At 48.1% G+C, this 22,053-nt stretch overlaps 1 protein-coding gene across 2 annotated transcripts; it reads right to left on the reverse strand.

Moving 5' to 3' along the window:
- Positions 1-236: 236 nt before the first annotated feature.
- QDPR (quinoid dihydropteridine reductase) lies at positions 237-20,866 on the reverse strand. Of its 2 annotated transcripts, XM_027545091.1 has the most exons (7): positions 20,712-20,866; positions 17,669-17,761; positions 13,893-13,989; positions 10,883-11,023; positions 5,088-5,196; positions 3,703-3,786; positions 237-893 (listed from the first exon to the last, which is right to left on the reverse strand). In XM_027545091.1, exons 1-7 carry the CDS (start codon positions 20,808-20,810, stop codon positions 788-790), a joined length of 729 nt encoding a protein of 242 aa, XP_027400892.1. In that variant the 5' UTR covers positions 20,811-20,866; the 3' UTR covers positions 237-787. The 2 variants fall into 2 exon arrangements, with proteins under 2 accessions (XP_027400892.1, XP_027400893.1); XM_027545092.1 differs by lacking the exon at positions 10,883-11,023 and having other exon boundaries at positions 20,712-20,853.
- Between the last annotated feature and the right edge of the window lie 1,187 nt (positions 20,867-22,053).

Consider the following 22,053-nt stretch of genomic DNA (forward strand, 5'->3'; position numbering starts at 1 on the left):
GTGAAGTCACAAGGAGCCCTGCTTCTAAACGCACGGGCCACCCTGCAGATTCCAGTACGCCTGTGAGGCAATCGTGCCTCTTGCCGCTGTGCTGAAAACACTTATTTCAGGGTTTGAATCCAACCCCCTTTCTAGAACTAAAGAGCACTGGCAGAGCTAAAGAGCACTGGCAGCCCACGATTCTAGTGCAGTCACCCATGATCGTTCATAAGATGCGTTTCAATTAGAGAAGACAATACCATAAACGAAGTGCATTTATTAGGAGGGTAAACACCACACCATCACAAGTGGGCACTCGGCAACTTCACAGGAAAAAGACACCTTGACAGAGTCCACAGGATTTTGCTTATACCACAGAAGGAGCTTTAAGGCAGATGAATTCGAGGCTACGAAAACTACATCTGTGATACAGGCACAACATTCAGAAATAAGTCAGGCTCCAAATGTCCCCATTCCCAACAAATCTCTGAACGAGTCGGTCAACAGCCACGGTCAGGGACTCAGACGCAGAGTCTCAAAAGCAATTCAATACGACACCAACGCAGAGGGGGTCGTCCTGAGACCTCCCAAATCTCGTGGATAACACTGACCCACGCTGCTGTCTGTGAGCCTCACATGCTTTTATTTCACACAAACTTGGATACCATCCTAGGAGAACAAATGCACATTAGGCGAGAGGAAAACAGGACTTAGAATCACATCCCACAAACAGGATTACAGAAAACAAGGGCCACACTCGGCTGTGCGGATGGACTGATGACTTTTCTGACAGACGGTGAAACGAAGCTTATGGAGATGCTGCGGTAAGCTCTGTCTTCCCCTCCGTGGTCACCACCTGGATTAGGCTTCCTGAGCTTGGTCGATTCTTCTCTGTGATCCAGTCATGGAAGGTTCTAGAACAAAAAGAAGAAAAGCTTTACATTCTAAAAGCAAAAATCTGGACACAGGCTTATCTTCACATCAGGGCCAAGCAGCAGCTTTGAAAAAGCCTCCAAGGCCTCATGGACACACACCCACGTCCCCAGTGACTCTAGGACTTCACTGACTGCAGTTCCCGAGTGGTTAGGATGTGCCAAGGTTTTCACTTGGCTATTTTCCTGCGTTGTTGGAATACAGTGATTTTATGTGATTAAAGAAAGATTTTCATGAGTTCATCCTAAGAGACATGGGCACCAGTCTGGCATTCTGTGATGACCAGGAGGGATGGGAAAGGGGGAGGAGAGGGAGAGAGGGGATGATTCGCATTGTTGTTACGGCAGAAACCAACACAACATTGTAAAATTCTTTTTAATATATATTTAAATTAAAAAAACAGAATAAATGGAAAAAGAATTAGAAAAAAAGAGAGAGAGACATGGGGAGAATACTTTATACTTTGTTATATTACCTCCCAGAAAGTTAAAAAGAGAAAAAATTATTATTATTTTCTTAACAAACATTTATGGAGCATCCATGGCTGTGCCATGCAATGGAAAAAGATATTTAAAAAAACACAGTACTGCAATAAAACACATCCGGTGCCAGGATGGGGCATTTAATCACCAGCTCTGTGTGGGGAGGGGTGTGGGTTGCCTGGGGGAGTTGTGTTCGGTGTGTGTGTGTTTGTGTCAGTCACTCAGTCGTGTCTGACTCTTTGTGACCCCAATGGACGGCAGCCTGCCAGGCTCCTCTGTCCGTGGAATTCTCCAGGCAAGAATACTGGAGTGGGTTGCCATTCCCTTCAACAGAGGATCTTCCCGAGCCAGGGAGGGAACCCAGATCTCCCGCATTGCAGGCAGATTCTTTACTGTCTGAACCACCAGGGAAGCCCTTTCACAATGTATGTGAATATAAAAACTCAAACTCTATACCTTCAATCTATATCATTGTCAGTTATATCTCAATAAAATCTAGCAGTTGCAAAAAAAAAAAAAAAACGAGGAAAGAAAAAGGGTACAAGGAATTATTAAGGTTTAATGATGCTGAAGCTGAAAGTCCAGTACTTTGGCCACCTCATGCGAAGAGTTGACTCATTGGAAAAGACTCGGATGCTGGGAGGGATTGGGGGCAGGAGGAGAAGGGGACAGCAGAGGATGAGATGGCTGGATGGCATCACTGACTCGATGGACATGAGTCTGAGTGAACTCCAGGAGTTGGTGATGGACAGGGAGGCCTGGCGTGCTGCGATTCATGGGATCACAAAGAGTAGGACACGACTGAGCTACTGAACTGAACTGAACTGAACAAGAGACTGATAATTTTTATTTTTTAATTTGGCCACACCATACCGCATGCGGGATCTTAGTACCCCTATCAGGAACTGAACCTGTGTCCCCTGCATTGGGAACACATAGTCTTAACCACTAGACTGCCAGGGAAGTCCCCTGGTCATTTTTAAAGCATTAACCCCTGCTGTTGAGAATATTGTCTGCTCTGACATCCCCCATCCACAGGTGGGACTGTGGCCCCTCCTTCACTAGAAAGTCCTCAGGAGCTCCTGAGGTCTTTAGTGCCTATGAGAAACCTGCTGGACCAGAGCTGACCTTCAGCTGTCCAGTCATTCGAGCTGCCACGGACCAGGGGCTGAGTAGGTACACGGAAGCTGTTGTTGCTGTTGCTCAGTCACTAAGTCGTGTCCGACTCTTTGTGACCCCACGGACTGTAGCCTGCTAGGCTCCTCTATCCATGGGGTTTTTCCAGGCAAGAATACTGGAATGGGTTGCTATGTCCTCCTCCAGAGGTTCTTCCTGACCCAGGGATTGAACTCCCATCTCCTGGGTCTCCTACATTGGCAGGCAGATTCTTTACCACCGAGCCACTTAAGAGGCCCCTGCTACAAGCATTTAATAAGACCAGGGTTATGAAGTCAAATGGCTTGGCACATAGGTGCTATGTAAGCGCTTGTTCCAAACATAAAAGTTGCAACTATCTCCCAATTCCATCTAAATAAAAGGCAACCTCAGACCAGAAGTACATCGCAAGCCTACAAACATCCCATATGAACACAGCCATCCAGGCAGCTCACCACTCACTCTGCTGGACAAGGTGGTCCCTGCTCCCTCATCATCGTCCCCAGGCGCAGCACAGCCCCCAGCCCCAGTGGGTGCTCAGCGAACATGTGCTCAACACCCCCTTAAATAGAGGGGTCTGGGGGAACTGAGATCCAGGTGAACACAAGCAAGCAGAAAGCGCATCCTCTCCTGACCTTCCAAAGCCACTCATATTCACAAAGGGCCTTGGGGGCCGAATATGATCTGGGGGACAAAGGACGCTTTTCTGAGGTTTGGCACTAATTCAGACACGTGGGCCCAGAGGTCTCACCCAGGTCAGCGGCTCACCCCATGCAGCTGTGCTTGTTAACAGAGAGAGCCAGTATTCCAGGCGATGGGCTCACACAGCATTTCTGTAGGTCAGACATGGGCTGGGAGTCTGTCCCACTCTACGACGGCTTACCCTCCCAAAGGTCATCATGGACCCCCATTGTACAGACTGAGAGGCTGAGGCCTAGAGGAATTGAACCACTCCTGGTGGAGGCGGAGGCACCATTAACCCCTCCAGCCTGCGAGGTTCACACAGAGTTGCGAGATGCCCTTGGAGGTCAGGACCTCATGGAGCAGCGAGTTGATTGATAAGCCAGGAGAACACGGGCCTGTCCTTTCACCCGCAAGAGGGAGGCACGAGGGCTGTGAGCTGCTGAGTCAGTGACGTGACTGCGATACTCACTCGACCAGGAACTCCAAGGGCGTCCAGGAGCTGAAGTCGGCTTCGGGCATTGACTTCCTGTTCACCGGGGTGTCCAGGGTGACCCTGCAGAGCAGAGACAAGCCTGTCACGTGTGTGTCCCCACTCCCGGGAGACGATGGCACCAAGGGTGACCACGCCGACGTGGACAGACCACTCGAAGCTCACCAGGGAGGCTGGGAAGCTGCCCCCGGTCAGAGACCACAGCCCAGCCCAGCCCTGAGCCAGCAAGGCACTTTGGGTAAGAGCCACGTTTTGCCTTTTTCTAAAACAGTCTTTACTGCAGTAAACTCTTTTTCTGCCTGTGTCTCCATTCCCTCTCTAAAATGCAGCAGACTCATTTCTCAGGATTTTTTTAAGTACGAGACAGCAAAAGAGACACTGATGTATAGAACAGTCTTATGGACTCTGTGGGAGAGGGAGAGGGTGGGAAGATTTGGGAGATTGGCAATGAAACATGTAAAATATCATGTAGGAAACGAGTTGCCAGTCCAGGTTCGATGCATGATGCTGGATGCTTGGGGCTGGTGCACTGGGACGGCCCAGAGGGATGGTATGGGGAGGGAGGAGGGAGGAGGGTTCCGGATGGGGAACACATGTATACCTGTGGCGGATTCATTTTGATATTTGGCAAAACAAATACAATTATGTAAAGTTTAAAAATAAAATAAAATTAGAAAAAAAAAAAAAGTGTAATAATAATATTTCTTTAAATATGGGGGGAAGACAGCCTCATCCTTCATTGTGTACTGTTTTCCAGGGAATCTTATGACTTTCAATAACAGAATACAGAATTCTGAAATGAATGACTTTCCCAGAACTTTCAGGCCTGGGAAATCACTCAGAATCATAGCCCTGGGACCAGGTCACAGAATCTCAGAATGAAAGGTGAGAGGACCGTCCAGCGCCCCAGCCCACCGACATCATCTTTCAGGACTAAAGCCAAGAGACAAGGTCTTTGGTCTGGAAATCCTTCCAGAAACATCTCCCAGAGTTCCCCAAATTCTCCCCAAATTCTCTTCCCACACCCACAGACCAAACAGGAGTCTTTCTTCCATGCTGACCTTAACATGACTTGAAAGACAGAGCTACAGATATTAAAATTAAATGTGTCCACTATTTCTTAATCAAGAGGGATAGAAGGACAGAAAATGAGGAAGACGCAGGCCAGGAAGACCCATCCCATCAGCTAAGCAACCATCCGGGAAAGCCCAGATAATCCAAAAGCCAAACAAGTGTCGTCAGGGCCTTTGACGACTCTCAGGGGCTGAGGTGACAGCACGCGCTCATCCCTGGTGTGGAGTGACTCCAGGACCCACGTTAACCCTGGGTAGGGGTCAGATGTGGAGGGACCCCCAGCCACTTACGGGAGCAGGGCGACGGCTGCAGCCCCGGGCGGCAGGCCACTGCTCTTCCCGGCCAGGCTCTGGCAGAGCTGGTGAACCGCGGCCTTGGCCATGCCGTAGCCGATCATCCCTGGGAAACGGGGAGAAAACATTTCAGGGACCACTGGCCACCACTGGCACATCCAAAGGGCAGCACGCCAGGGTCCCAAGGAGGCTGGGAAGAGAGAACTAGGGACATCTTTGGAAACTGGGAAGGACATAACCTACTATTCACCTGGCATTTAATGGTTATCAGAGAAGCCATGAGGCTAATCCTAGTTCTATTGCTAAGGAAACGGAGGCTTGGACAGGCCCAGGCTCACACACAGACTCGTACCGAGGCCAGCGGAGAGATGAAAAGCCAGGCAAGGGTTCTGAACCCTTGAATCCATAACAGCTTGTGAGCAGCCAGCATTCACCGCTGGGTGCCCTGTGGGTTGGCACAGCAGTTTGAAGTACAGGCTTTAGGGTCAGGCTGCGCAGGTCCAAAGCCCAGCCCTTCCCATTTACCACTGCAGAAATCCTGGGCAGCTTCTCAAGACCTTGCTAACCCTCAGTTTTCCCATCTGCAAAAATGGGAATAAAGTACTCAATTCTAGGCCCAGGACAGGGGAGCACCTCCATACATGTTGCCCATCATATTAACACAAGTGCTGTGCCCTGGGGTCCGGCTCCCATTATAGGACACCATTTGAATCACATGAGACTGCTTACACGTGGAATCTAAAACAGTACGGGGTTGGCCAAAAAGGGCCCTCAGGTTTTTCTGTAAAACGTTATGGAAAAACCCGAACGAACTCTTTGGCCAACCCAATACAAATAAACGTATTGACAACACAGAAATAGACACAGATGCAGAAAACAAACTTATGGTTATCAAGGGAGGGAGGTGGGGCGGGGTACATTGGGAGACCGGGACTGACACGTACACGCCGCTCTATGTAAAACAGGAAGGACAGGAGGACCACTGTACAGCACGGAGCACCGGACTCATGACTGTAATGGCCTACATGGGGGCAGAATCGAAAAAGGAGTGGCTATATATGTATATGCGTGTGTGTGTGTGTATATATAACTGATTCACTGTGCTGCACAGCAGAAACTAACACATTGAAAATCAACTAGACTCCAAAAAAAGTAATTAAAAAATAAACCACACTATTTGAGCAATCGCAACATATGCGTATACTTGCTTCCCATGGGCCTTCCTTTCCCCCACCAGTCAGTGAACGCTTGCTGACAGAAGCGAGGCGTGTCTTTCTTTTTTTTAACTGAAGTATAGTTGATCCATAATGTGTTAATTTCTGCTGTGCAGCAAAGTGATTCAGTTACACACACACACAGACATATACATACACACACATACACACACATACACACACATATACACACAAACATACACACACACATATACACACACACATACACACACATATGCACATACACACACATATACACACACATATACACACACATATACACACACATACATACACACACATATGCACATACACACACATATACACACACATATACACACACACATACATACACACACACATACACACACATATACACACACACACATACACACACACATATACACACACATACATATACACACACACATATACACAGACACATATATACACACACATACACACACATACACACACACATACATACACACACATACACACACACACATACACACACACACATACACACACACATACACACACACATACACACACATACATATACACACATACATACACATACACACACATATACACACACATACACACACACACATACACACACATACACACATATACACACACATACACATATACACACACACATACACACACACATACACACACACATACACACACACATACACACACACACATATACACACATACACACACACACATACACACACACATATACACACACATATACACATATACACACACATACACATATACACACACACATACACACACACATACACACACACACATATACACACACACATACACACACACATACACACACACATATACACACATATATACACACACATACACACACACACATACACACACATATACACACACTTACATATATACACATACACACACACACATACACACACATACACACACATACACACACACATACATACACACACATACACACACACACATACATGGTGGTGGTTTACTTACTAAGTCACGGCCAACTCCAGTGACCCCATGGGCTGTAGCCCACCAGGCTCCTCTGTCCATGGGATTTCCCAGGCAAGAATAGTAGAGTGGGTTGCCATTCTCTTATCCATGGATCTTCCCAACCCAAGCCTTGTACCCATGGTGCCTGCATTGCAGGTAGATTCTTTACCAACTGAGCCACCAGGGAAGCCCCATATATATATATACACACACACACACACACACATATGCATTCTTTTTTAATATCCTCTTCCATTAGGGTTTATTACAGGATACTGACTAGTTCCCTGTGTGATACAGAAGGATCCTGTTGCTTACTCAGTCTATACGTAACAGCTTATCAGGACAGGGCTCCATCTGTCCCACAGACACACGAGGTCTCTCTCGTCTCAGAAGCACCCCACAGCACCCAGCTGTAGATGCACTAAACGCAGCCATCACAGCAACAAAGAACATTGTTGGCTCATTGCTGCCAACGTCCCTCCGCCTTCAGAAAACCACTACTTCCAAAGGTCGGCCGCTCCCTAAAAACCCAGCAGGTCGGCTGTTTCAAGTACAACAGCTCAAGAGGCATCAGAGTCTGGTGGGAGGTGGGACTCACAGCCCAGAGGAGCAGCCCATCACTGAACCGCTTCCACAGTGACTCAAATTGCAAAAGAGGGTCAAGGTCTCAAAATTTTATTTAGAAGCACAAGAAGATTATTTCACCATGCCTGGTTTTCTTGGCTTAATTAGGGGCAGAAGGCCGACCATGGCATGAAGATCTAACAAACTCTGTAGCAATTAAAATAAACCAGTGGAAGGGTTGGGATGAGTTGGGAGGCTGGGATTGACATTGCATATACACCGCTGCTGCTGCTGCTGCTGCTGCTGCTAAGTCGCTTCAGTCGTGTCCGACTCTGTGCGATCCCATAGACGGCAGCCCACCAGGCTCCGCCGCCCATGGGATTCTCCAGGCAAGAACACTGGAGTGTGTTGCCATTTCCTTCTCCAACGCATGAAAGTGAAAAGTGAAAGTGAAGTCCGTCAGTCGTGTCCGACTGTGTGACCCCATGGACTGCAGCCTGCCAGGCTTCTCCGCCCATGGGATTTTCCAGGCAAGAGTACTGGAGTGGGGTGCCATTGCCTTCTCTGTGTATACACTACTATGTATAAAATAGACAACTAATAGAGAACCCACCGTATAGCTCAGGGCTCCGTGGTGACCTAAATGGGAAGAAGATCCAAAAGAGGGGGATGTATGTGTACCTATAGCTGATTCACTTTGCTGTGCAGTGGAAACCAAGACAACATTTTAAAGCAACTATACTCCAATAAAAACTATAACAAATAAATGAGTGAAAAATCACCACTCCAACAGCTTTAAACAAACCAGCGCATGAATTTCATCTGACTCTCTCTTCTCCCAGGACTCTCTCTTCATCCCATTCAAACAGCATGAAAGCAAGGAATCGGATGAGGGGGCAACAAGCCAGGAGCAACGAGTAGCCCCAAAGGTTTAAGTCCACAGAATTTTGTACACTGCTGGTGAGGATCATGTGCAAAACATGGGGAAAGAACGCACTTCATCAAGAAGATAAATAAGGATAAAGTGATCAGTGTAGTCCCTAAAGACTGGTTTCTAAACACAGCACAGATCCTTAAATGGTACAGGAGAGAGATCACCATCTCTTGGATACCGTTTATCCTCCAGTGGACTGTCCCCAAATAAACAACCTTGGAAAGAGGAGCTGGGGGCGGGGGGTGGTTCTCAGCGTGTTTCCACATGAAAACCTTTTCATCTTTGAATACCTCTTCTTGGGTTTTCAAGGACTATTAAGCCTGTTCATCACCTGCTTTCATAGACTTCCCCAGATTTTTCTGGAGTCTGAATAGAAGTGAAAAGATTTCATGACTCAAATAAGTTTAACAACATCTAACTAAAGAGCTAAAAGAGGAACAAACTTATCAACATCTGAAGAAGTAACTGAGCAAAAAGAAAGCTGGAGTAAATAATAACAGTTCACATTTACCGCTGACTCTCTGCAATACCTGTCTTAAACCATTTACATCCATTAAGATGTGTGCAAGTCCCAACCACCATATAAAGGAGGTATTACTGTTTCTTCTCATTATACAAATGACAAAACTGAGGCTCAGAGAGGTTAAGTAATTAGCCAAATATCACACAGCGACCAAACGGCAAAACCACAATACGAAACCAACCTGTATAGTTCCAGATCCTATAGTCTTAACCAGTATCAGAAACTATAAGCAAAGAATGATACTAATAAACCAAAAGCAAGGCTAGAAAGCTGTTTCGTCCTTCAGAAAAATTAGTGTTTCAGTCCTAGGGTTTTCTCTTTTCAATGTCAAGCTATTACTCATTTCTGTATTTACTCTCTCGAGTCTCTGATTTTAACAAAAATCAGATCTCAGCCAGACTACCAATGAACATTTACACAGTGTGAATTATTGCAAGAGCCATGGATTTATAAGATCACTTTCTCTGTGAAACCTAATAAAATGAGTGGCAAAAAAATGATTAATTTGTAAAAGCCTCACAGTTCAGTTCACTACACAAAAACTCAAAAAGATGCTCAAGGTTTCACCACTTACTAAAGAGGTCCAAAAACACTCCCCTCTTTTTTTATAAGAGTTTAATTTAGGTAGTGGAGACAGTTCCTGGCTCCCTGAACTATGTTCCCCACTCCCTGCTTAAACCCCTTTATCCCAATCCAAAGGGAGAGTAAACTGTCCCCAACCCCTCACTAAATTCAGATGGTGAAGTCTTAACCATCCCCTGCCCGCACTTCAGTACAAGTGTTAGTCACTCAGTATTCGGAGAAGGCAATGGCACCCCACTCCAGAACTCCTGCCGGAGAAATCCCATGGACGGAGGAGCCTGGTAGGCTGCAGTCCACGGGGTCGCTCAGAGTTGGACAGGACTGAGTGACTTCACTTTCACTTTTCACTTTCATGCATTGGAGAAGGAAATGGCAACCCACTCCATGTTCTTGCCTGGAGGATCCCAGGGACGGGGGAGCCTGGTGGGCTGCCATCTATGGGGTCACACAGAGTCGGACACGACTAAAGTGACTTCGCAACTCAGTATTATCTGAATTCTCCAGGCAAGAACTGGAGTGGGTTGCCGTTCCCTTCGCCAGGGAATCTTCCCGATCCAGAGACTGAACCTGGGTCTCCTGCATTGCAGGTGGATTCTTTACCATCTGAGCTACCAGGGAAAAGCCCATATTAATGAGGTGAGAGTCACTGCAACACCACCCATTCCCTGGGTGGGTCCCAGACATACACACACGAGACAAGCCGGTGCCAGAGGACAGTGGTCCTTGGCCAGCATGACCGTGAGGACAATGCCTGTGAAAAGATGAGGGGCGCTGCCCCTAAAAAAATGTGGGCCTAACAGGGAGCAAAAGCCACCCAACTGCAAACAGCCCTGGAGAGTAAAGGGCTCTAATACTCCCCCTCCCACACTCAGCACCCCAGCGAGTGAGAAAGTGTGAGCGTTCCCATTTCACAGACGGGGTAACGGAGGCTCACCGGGCGTCCCGTCCAGGGCGGCCCTGGCCCCTGCCAAGGTCAGGAGGCCTCCTTCCTTGAGGTGCTTGGTGGCCAGGTGGCTGGAGATGGTGGATGTCCACACGCTCTGCTTCCACATCAGGTCACAGTTTTTAAAGAGCGCTGAGCAAAGAGACACACGAGGTCAGCATTCACAAGGAAGAAACTGAAGGGTGAGCTTGACCCCCAGCACCCAACACTCCAGGAAACCCCCATGGCCACTCTGGGTCTGCAGGGAGATCTAACACACACACACACACAGCCCAGGGCTTGTGCTCAGAGATGCAGGTTCAAATCCAGGCCACGTGATCACCCAAGCCTCAACCTCCTCACCTACAAACTGGTTAGTGTTAGTCACTCAGTCATGTCTGACTCTTTGGACCCCATGAACAGTAGCCCACCAGGCTCCTCTGTCCATGGGATTCTCCAGGCAAGAATACTGGAGTGGGGTGCCATTTCCTTCTCCAGGGGATCTTCCCAACACAGGGATTGAACCCAGGTCTCCTGCGTTGCAGGCAGATTCTTTACCATCTGAGCCACCAGGGAAGCCAAACTGGTAAACATCAACCAATAAATGAGGACTGCTAACAGATAGGTGGGACTGGCTTTAATTCAAACACTGCCCTACTTTATAAATGGCATTAGGGGACTCCCCCGGTGGTCCAGCGGTTAGAACTCCATGCTCTCACGGCCAAGGTCTGGGTTCGATCACTGGTCGGGGAACTAAGATCCCACAAGCCACGTGGTAAGGCCAAAAAAATAATTTTTAAAATTACAAAAATACATAAAGGACATCAGATTTTTAAGTAGAACCTATATGTCTAAGTCAAGTTTTATCTGTGATAAAAAGATCTCAGGGACTATGACGACATAAAGAGGGCTTCCATGGAGTGACAGTGTTCTATGGTTGAAAGTTTAATGCCAACTTTGAAGACTCTTTAAAAGAAAGCTGAAATAACAACCATCTCGCATTTGTTTTAACCCTCTGGCCTCGCCAGAGACGTGAGGAGGAACAACTGGTAAGGGAGGTCACATTACCAGCTGAATGACCATCCCTTTCCCCCCTCACAGGATACACAGAACCCAGTGCACCCGTGACCCAGAGACAGAGCCCTCCTGATACAGAAGGAGGGTCTGCAGTGGGTGATGACCAAGGCACTGCATTTCCCCGTTAAGAAGAACTAGGGGAGAAAAGGGTGGACCCACAATTATAACTTCCTGTTCCCAAAATACGCAAAAGGCCAACAGGTGTTCTGCCAAGCCGATCACGGACAAACTGACAATTTCACATTTAGGTGTGGTTCGCAGGGAAGGAGAAGGAAATGGCAACCCACGCCAGTATTCTTGCCTGGAGAATCCCACGGACACAGGAGGCTGGCGGGCTACAGTCCACGGGGTCGCCAAGAGTCGGACGTGACTGAGCACACACACGTGCATGCACACACAGAAAATCAATTCCTTTTTAAATCACTCCGGCTGATAAATGTAGAAGCAATGATAGAACTGGAAAACTCCCATTTTCCAAGCCCCAGTGGAGGGACTGATTATCAGTGGATGTTTACAGCCACTAGTTCTGGGGAATTTGGGTTTCTCAAGGTGTTTGGGAACAGGATACTCATACATGATGCCAAAGCACAATTGCAAATAGAAAAATGGACCTTATGATGGAGATCTATTGCCTTAAGCCTGACCCAGCATCAAAGTCGGCATCACTCTGGATGGACGGCGGAGCAGGCCGTGGGATACGATGAGGACTCACAGGGGTGCAGAGTGAAGCCCACATCACTCAGGAAGCATCCTCACCTCCAGAGTATTTAACCTGAATCTGAGCAACTCTCCAGACCTACCTTCCAGCTCACAGGAAACACCAGGGACAGAGGAACAAGGTAAATGATACCGTAAAGAAACGGTCTGACACATTCAGGGTGGGGGCATTCTACGTGGAAACTGCTTTGGACCTGCCAAGCCTATCACGGGAAAAAAAAAAAATTCTAGATTGAGAGACACAAACAGTAACACAATGCCGTACATAAACCCTGATTAGAATAAATCTAGGGGAAACAGCTATGGAATAGACTGAGGTAGGTGGAACATGGGCTGGTACTATTAATCTCACAGAATTACTGGTAACTGCCTTAGGTATGAGAATGGTATTACACTAACGCGAGAGAATGGCCTAATCCTTGGAGACACATACTGAAATACAGTCAAGTGTCAAAGCACTTTCAAATGATTAACGACAGCAGCAAAAATACACACACAGAGGACACGTGTGCGAGAAAGCACGAGAATGTGAGTATGGCAAACATTAACAAGGACTGAACCTCGACAGGGGCATAAAGGTGTGCACTGAATGGTTCTTTCATCTTTTCTGTATATTTGAAAATGTTCACGAGAAAAAAATAGCAAATAAACTCACAGCTTCAACAAAAGCTCAGTTGTGAACTTCTGAATGATCTCTCCATTCCATTCACTTTCCCAGATCCCAGTAACGAGCCCTGAAAGACTGCGGTGGGGACCATGCTGACTTCGTCCTGTCTCCTTTTTAATCTCAAGGCCCCTCTGCCCTAACTCCTCTGAGCGTCCTCGCGTGCTAAGTCACTTCAGTCGTGTCTGACTCCTTGCCCCCTGTGGACTGCACCCGCCAGGCTCCTCTGTCCATGGGATTCTCCAGGCAGGAGTACTGGAGTGGGTTGCCATTCCCTTCTCCAGGGGATCTTTGTGACCCAGGGATGGAACCCCAGCCTCCTGCAGCTCCTGCACTGCAGGTGGATTCTTTACTGCTGAGCCTCCAGGGAAGCCCCCTGACCCCTTTTATGGGAGGTTTTTTGCTTCCTCTGTAGAACAGGGTGTTGATCCCCACCTTACAGCAACTAGAAAGATTCTGGGCGGCAGACAGGAAAACGTCCGGCCTGGCACATAGGACAGGCCCGACCCGTGCACCTGGACAAAGAGCAGAGCAGGTGAAAGATTAACTCAGAAAAGGACTCACACTTGGACTTGGCATTGCCCCCGGCCCATCCTCCAGCCACACAAAGGATCGCGTCCACCTTCTCTGTGCCCAGGAGCTTCCCCACCTCAGCTGTCACCTGAAACAGAGGACCAGAGAAGACGCACAGGTGGTAGGTAAACCTCGACAGGCTGACGCCTGCCGTTGCTATAGTCACCTCCACTGACCTTTCACTTCTTTGTAAGTCAGCTCACAGTACCTGGCAATTAACACTTTGAAAATCAGGTGCAGGACCAATTTACAATGAACATTTTGGACAGTAAAGCCTGACTGCATTTCAGTGTGATTTTTATAAAGCAACCTAGAGTCTTCTGAATATTCTAAAGGGTGGAGACGTACACATTCCTGGGATAAAACAATAAATAAAGTAGGAAAAGTTTAAAAAAAAAATCACACACAAATTCATGAACCATTCCACATTTTTTAAAAAATCACCTAGGATTTCACTGCCTATAGCTAGATTTCTGGTATATTTCTTTCCAGAATTTCTTTGCCAATCACAGAATCATAATCTGAGATAATCAATTCTACTCTCCCTCCAATACAAACATCCCATTAACTGTAACTCCAAAAAAAAAAACCAAAGCCAAAAAGAAATTTTTTCCTTTAAAAAAAAAGCAATAAAAAATAATTCACGGCAAAATGTTGGTAAGCAATGAATACATGGGGGTTCATTTTAATTCTCTACTTCTGTTTGATTAAAATGTTTAAGGTGTTAAAAACAAACACATGTCTTTTGTTATAGTTTATTAAAACAAAACCCTGAGTAGACACACAACCCTGGCCATCATGCATGAATCTTTTCCATATTTTCCTGGAATGGCTCAAAGGATCATACCCTGTCAACAACTTTGTTAAGATCAAGCTTCTAAAGAAGCAGCTTAACACAGGACAGTGGAATTCTCGCAGCAGTAACATTTCAGTCTCTGACGGCTTTCCCTAACAATTTCTGAGCCTCAGATCACTCTTTCAGGGGAACTGCCTGGCGGTCTGATGGTTAGGACTCCACGCTTCCACTGCAGGGGCATGAGTTCCATCCCTGGTTTGCGAACTAGGATCCCGCAAGCCACGGGGCATGGCCAGAAATAAATTATTCTTTCATAGAGACCGATTTGGCAATGAAAACCAATCTTTCCTCTCCTCTACATTCTATACCAAAATCTTTCAATTTAAGTAGATTCCTGACCATCCCTTGGCAAGTACCTGACATAACCCTGGTCTAGCTTTTGAGGTCTTCCTCCTGTTACCCCGGTTCCCTGGCTGCCTCCCCTTCATTTCTAAGCCACATCCCATTGCCAACAGCAAGATCTCATCTGCCAGCAGCTGCGTTATCTCCCCTGACCTCTGTACCCGCACACAATCTGTGCTCTACGTTTTAGGGAAGCACAATGCTCCTGCTTGATTCGTCTTTTTCTTTTCATTTACCACCTCTGTGTTCTATTTTTATAATAAAATTAAAATGAGGCATTTTAAAATTCCTCACCCTTAAATTCTTCCTTCTGCCTATCCAACAGTCTTCTATAGGTTTAGTTTTTTTCCCACTTCTTCATCTTCTGTCACTAGTGAATTTTCAGCCTAAGGGAGCCAATTTAAATATGCCTGCATGGGTGCTCATTCGTCGTGTCCAACTCATTGCGACCCCATGGACTATAGCCCGCCAGGCTCCTCTGTCCCTGGGATTCTCTAGGCAAGAGCACTGGAGTGGGTTGCCATGCCCTCCTCCAGCGAATCTTCCCACCCAGGGACTGAAGCTGCACCTCAAGTCTCCCGCACCGCACCGGCAGATGGGTTCTTTCCCATTAGCGCCACCTGGGAAGCCCTAATTTGCATGTCCTAAGGTTGGACTTCCTCTTCTAGAGCTTTAGATTCAAAACCTGGATGTCATGCTGTTTGTCCAGAAATTCCTGATTGAGCAACTAGGGGACGAGAAGGCGCAGGAGGGGTTAAAGATGTTAAAAGCTAAGCTTTTCCCAATCTTCATCCTAAAGATGCACCGTATAGTCAAGTCTTAGATGTGGACAATTTCACATCCGAAATGGGATGCAGACATCAGAGACCTGCAACTAGAGGAGCAAGAGAGACACTGGCTGCAGAGGACCATGGCTGCAGGAGCCGCAGCTGTCCACGCCCAGGGGCTCCCTCACATCTGGTTTAAGTTTTCATTGCTTTATTCACACGAAGCTATTCTGCTGAGAAGCAACTTTAACATGCAGTTAAGAGCACAGGCACCACCCCCTACCAGAGCCCAGGTTCAAATCCCGGCTCTGCTACCTACGACCTGTCTGAGCAAATACTTGGGGCTTCCATACCATTTCTAAAAGGGAGATACGATGAGACACTTGGTTTTGGGGTGTTAAAGAGATTAAGTGGCTTATTGCAAATAAGACACTTCTTACAATGTCTGACACACAACAAAGCCATACTGAGTTTTCCTGCTGCTGCTGCTAAGTCACTTCAGTCATGTCTGACTCTGTGCGACCCCACAGACGGTGGCCCACCAGGCTCCCCTGTCCCTGGGATTCTCCAGGCAAGAACACTGGAGTGGGTTGCCATTTCCTTCTCCAATGCGTGAAAGTGAAAATGAAAGTGAAGTAGCTCAGTCATATCCAACTCTTAGCAACCCCATGGACTGCAGCCTACCAGACTCCTCCATCCATGGGATTTTCCAGGCAAGAGTACTGGAGTGGGGTGCCATTGCCTTCTCCGAGTTTTCCTATTAAGTCCAATAAAACCAATAACATCATTAAGCACAGAAATCATTAGGAGGTTTCCTTGGACTGTGGGCTGCAGGGTTGGCATGAAGACCACAGATAGCACATCCTTCATGCAGCTGGTGGGAAGGGCTCTTCCAGAAATACAGATCTGCTTAAGAGCATCTCAGATACTTATACCAAGACATCCAACGAACTGTCAACAGTTCCTCCTTGGGGACACAGTCACAGGGAGAAAGAGGGATATTTCACAATTTATCTATATAGCTGTAGAGTTTTGCCTGACTTCTTTACAATACGCCTGGTCGGGAAGATTCCCCTGGAGAAGGGAGTGGCTAGCCACTCCAGTACACTTGCCTGGAGAATCCCATGGACAGAAGAGCCTGGTGGGCTACAACAGTCTACGGGGTCGCAAAGAGTCAGACGTGACTCGGAGACTAACATTGTCACTTTCACTTTATAATTGGAAACGACCTAGTTTGTTAGTATTCTTGCTTTTAGGGGGAGCTCCGCTTTCTGGAACGTATCTTCAATAAATAAGAGAGGGAGATGAAGATGTTCACCACAGTATTCTTAACATTAGTAAGTAAAAGAAGTTAGAGTAAAAAAAGAAAAATTGCAAAAAAAGTTTAAATGTACAAGCACAAACCAAAGAAACTGTGACCAATCCATACAAAGAAAAATTACAAGTTGACACAGAGGTGTTATTAAGTGATTTGAGAAAGAATTCAAGCTAAGTTAAATTGAAAAAAGAGAAGCTGACCATAGCTTATAAAATACGAATTTATCTCAACCTGTAAGACTTATAGTATGCAGAGGAAGCACAAGAAAATGGGCCAAAATGTGAACTAACTAGTGAGCTAACTAGACATGGATCATGGGCTACTTGTCTTTTTTTTTTTTTTTTTCCCACTTTTTCCAAATTTCCCTCGATGAGCACAATGGCTCTCATAATTAGAGAGGCACCTGAAAGACGGAAGGACACACCGCCCTGGAGCCCTCTCCCCAGGGCTCCCCACCCCACATGCAGTCCTTCCCTGGAATCACCTGGTCGGCCTGCTCCGTGAACGAGTCCGTCATTTTAACCACGACGTTGGCACTGGCCTCTTCGTTCTCCTGCACGTCGATGCTGGCAACCCACTGGAGGAAGGAGAAAACAGGTTTGGTCAAGAGGCAGTCAGGCATGACAGATTCATGCTGGAGTTGGAGACAGGTTAGAGGCTTAAGCGAAAACCCACTAGAGAAAGGACCTAGCAATTGACCTCTAGCATCCCTTGCAAGGCTTTCCGGCTTTGGCCAGCATACCCCTTCCTGATCCCCAGGCCAGTACACTGTACCTCCAAACACCTCTTCCCCTTCCACTCTCACCTCTGAAAGCTAAACCCTGCTGGTGCAGAGCTGCCCGAGACCAGGGATTTGCAAACCTTTCCTTAAAGAGCCAGAGGCTAAGTCTTTCAGGCTGTGAAGGCCATACGGCCTCTGCTGCAACTACTCAACTCTGCTATCACAGCTAGAGAGCAGCCACAGAAAACAGCCCAGCAATCGATGAAAGAGCCTGGCTGTGTGCTGAGAAGACATCAGTCACTGAATTATGAATTCTATATAATGTTCACATGTGGCTACTCTTCTTTGGATTTCTTTTCACTAATTAAAAATGGGGAACTCCTTTTTAGCTCTTGGGCTCTGTGATAACAGGCGCCAGGCAAGATCCAGCCCGTGGAGAACTGGAATTTTCCAACCCGTGTCCCAGGGCACGAAAGGATGACTATGGGCATGGATATCAGGTCAGAGTTTGAATCCTGGTTCTGCCATACAGCGACTCTCTCATCCACCCACTCGGCAGAGGTTCCTCCCATGCAAAATGTGGGCTGTCAGCAATCAACAGGGTTAGTGACAGAATTAAATGAAATGCAGGATGCTACGGTGGATGAGTGGCATCACAGACTCAATGGATAACGGTTTGAGCAAACTCTGGGAGATAGTGGAGGACAGAGGAGCCTGGCATGCCGCAGTCCATTGGGTCCCAGAGTAGGACACGACCGAGCGACTGAACAACATCGGCTGCTGACGCTTGGTGCTGACTCAGAAAGCTCCAGGGCCCTGCAGTCTGAAGGCCCCAGAGATAAACATCTCCCCTACAAGCTTTGAAGAACACAGCATCCATTCAAAACACTCACTGCTCTGTGTCACAGCGAGGAGGGTACTGAGACAAAGAAAGAGCTCCATCCCAGAGCCCCCAGAGCTCCCAGGAAGGAAGGGAGGGAAAGACAGAGCCACGGGTAGGTCAGCTCTCCAGATTGACCACGTGAAAGGACAGCCACCGTTCACCCCCCGCCCCCGCCCCGAGAGGAAGCACAGCCCCTGCACCTGTAACACACAGATACAGGAGCCCTGTATTTTTAATTGGAGGATAACTGCTTTACAATGTTGTGTTAGCTTCTGCTGCACAACAGCCTGAATCAGCTATTTGCTTTGTTTGTTCAGCTGCTCAGTTGTGTCCTACTCTTTGGAACCCCATGCACTGTGGCACCCCAGGCTTCCCTGTTCTTCACCAACTCTCGGAGCTTGCTCAAACTCGTGTCCACCTAGTCCTCTGTCGCCCCCTTCTCCTCCTGCCCTCAGTCTTTCCCAGCATCAGAGTCTTTTCTAATGAGTCAACTCTTCACATCAGGTGGCCACAGTATTGGAGCTTCAGCTTCAGCATCAGTCCTTCCAATGAATATTAGGATTGATTTCCTTTAGGATTAACTGGTTTGATCTCTAGGGATCTGTACCATTTTTCTAGATTCTCTATATACATGTTTTAACTCTGTATTAACGTTACTGGAAAGACTAAATGGAACTAAGACTATGGAGGGGCTCTGATGTGCAGGAGCTTAGTGCCTGGCCCTGGGCCGGCAGTCCTTAAATGTTCCATGGTCACCACCCACCCCTCCTGCAGACCTGGGAAGACATCTCAAGACAGGTAAATGGTGGGTATTCAGAACCCTTCGAAGCATATTCCTACACTAATACGAGATGAAAACCCTGGCTGCCTTTCTCCTTGGTCCCAGGCTGCTGCTGCTGCGGGCAAGTAAACCCCCAGTAAAGCTCCCGGAGCTACAGCGGGGGGTCTCTGAGCAAGAAGCCGCTGCAACTGAAGATACTGTGGGCGGAGTCTCCACCTGGAATTCGCGGGGCGGGCTAGGGGCAGAGGGCAGGGGGCAGGGTCCCTGGCTCGGTGACAAGCGCCCCTCCTACCCATGATGCCAAGTACTCCAAGTAGACTTTGCCAAACAAAAGGCATTTGCAAGCTTTCAAAATATCACATACAAGGGAAGCTAATGGAACAGGGATATATATCAATAGGGGGTTTCCCACGTGGCGCTCGTGATTTAAAAAAAAAAAACCATGCCAAAACAAGAGATGCGAGTTTGATCCCTGGGTCAGGAAGATCTCCTGGACAAGGAAATGACAACCCACTCCAGTATTCTTGCCTAGAGAAGAATTCCATGGACAGAAGAGCCTGGCGGGCTACAGTCCACTGGGTCGTAAAAAGTCGGACACGACTGAAGCAACTGAGCAGGTATATATCAATAACATATGTATATCAATAGTAGCTAACATTTAAATAGCTTTTACCAGCGTCAGGTAATTTACAACTTATGCGTAATGACACCGATTATTTAATCCTCATAACACCTCTAAGAAATAAATACAATTAGTACCCCCATTTTACAGATGGGGAAAGTGAGGCTCGCTAACATGAAGCGGTCAGTTCAGGGTCACAGGGCTAGTAACCCCAGTGGCCGTGAACAAGGCAGTGATTTCAGATCCTTCCCTCCCGTGACCTCTCCCTCCGGTTCTGGTCTGTCCTGAATCACGCCCGACACTCCGGACCGCGCAGAGGCCGGAGAGCAGAGCCCCCTGCGCCAGCCTCCCGGCAGAGCAAGGCCCTGCACCTCGGCCCGGGTGCGCACGCAGACGTGTCGACCTGTGCGAGCACCTGCGAGCACTCACGTCTCGGGGGGTTCAGCGGCCCCCAGCTCCCTTCCAGACCGCCCTGCATCGCGGCGCCCGAAGGCCCCTCCGCGCCAGCCCGCCGAATTACCCAGTTGCGGGCCCGGAAGGCCTGCACGCATCGCGAGCCCAGCGCGCCCCGGCCGCCGTACACCAGCACCCGGCGCGCCTCGCCCGCGGCCGCCGCCATCCCTCCGCCGCGTTCGGCTGCCGCTGCCGCCGCCGCCCGGATTGCGGACGCGGCGCCCCGCCCCGCCCCGCCCCGCCCGCCCTCCGGGCCAAGAGGGACCCGCGCGGCGGCCGCGCCCCAGCCCAGCCCGCTGCTGCCGCCTAGCGCGCGCCACCCGCCAGAGCTCGGCCTGCCCCCGCCCCGAGCGCAGGAGGGCACTCTTTATTCAGTAACGCCCTGGCGTGACACCCACTGGGAAACGTGATCTCCAAGTGCTGTTTCATTTTCCTTTGCACAACAAGCCTGAGACAGGTTGTGTGTGTGTGCGTGAAGAGATCTCCAAGTGGTGTGTGTGTGTGTGTGTGTGAGAGAGAGAGAGACATGATCTCCAAGTGCTGTTTCATTTTACTTTGCACAACAAGCCCGTGACAGCTTGGGTGTGTGTGTGTTGTATGTGTGTTGCTCAGTCGTGTCCGACTGTTGGGATCCCATGGATTGTAGCCCACCAGGCTCCTCTGTCCATGGGATTATCCTGGCAAGAATACTGGAGTGGGTTGCCTTTTCCTACTCTAGGGTAAGAGGAGAAGGGAGTGACGGAGAATGAGATGGTTGGATGACATCACCCACTCAATGGACACGAGTTTGAGCAAACTCAGGGAGATAGTTAAGGACAGGGAAGCCTGGTGTGCTGCAGTTCACGGGGTCACAAAGAATCGGACATGGCTTAGAGACTGAAAAAAGAACAACTCTAGGGGATCTTCCCCACCTGGGGATCAAACCTGTGTCTTGTCTGTCTCCTGCATTAGCCGGTGGATTCTTTACCACTAGCGCCACCTGGGAAGCCCTGTTATATGAATTGTCGACTAAAAAATATTTTCACAACCTGAAATTAGTTATTTTATTTGGTGGTCAAGTTTAGGACTCAGAACCTGGGAGACAGCATCTCAGTAGCTCTGAGAAAACTGCTCCCAGGAAGCAGGAGGGAAAGTCAGGCTACATATAAGTTTGCAACAAAGGGAGCAGGCAATCTGAACATCAAAGATCAGGTATCAAGTTAAGGAACTTGGCTTTCTATGTCTGGGAAGAAGCAAGCCTCTGTACTCACTGAATTCATTCCTTTCATATGCACCTCAGCTATCTGGGGCCAATCCTGTTTCCTTATTCACCTTGCTTCTTGCACTCTCCCAGCTCCTCAGCAGTTGGGGCTGGGGGAAGCCTGGGGAGGAGCCGCTACATCGACTGGATGACATGGGTCACAATTAGT

The sequence above is a fragment of the Bos indicus x Bos taurus genome, chromosome 6 (genome assembly GCF_003369695.1).
Source record: "Bos indicus x Bos taurus breed Angus x Brahman F1 hybrid chromosome 6, Bos_hybrid_MaternalHap_v2.0, whole genome shotgun sequence".
Lineage (NCBI taxonomy): Eukaryota > Metazoa > Chordata > Mammalia > Artiodactyla > Bovidae > Bos > Bos indicus x Bos taurus.

Excerpts from the sequence above, each read along its gene's own strand:
- QDPR (XM_027545091.1), bottom strand. The coding sequence starts at position 20,810 with ATGGCGGCGGCCGCGGGCGAGGCGCGCCGGGTGCTGGTGTACGGCGGC. Across the intron at positions 13,990-17,668 it reads TCACGGAGCAGGCCGACCAG|GTGACAGCTGAGGTGGGGAA; the intron begins GTGATTCCAGGG and ends CCTCTGTTTCAG. Across the intron at positions 11,024-13,892 it reads GGGCAATGCCAAGTCCAAGT|CGCTCTTTAAAAACTGTGAC; the intron begins GTGAGTCCTTTT and ends CTCTTTGCTCAG.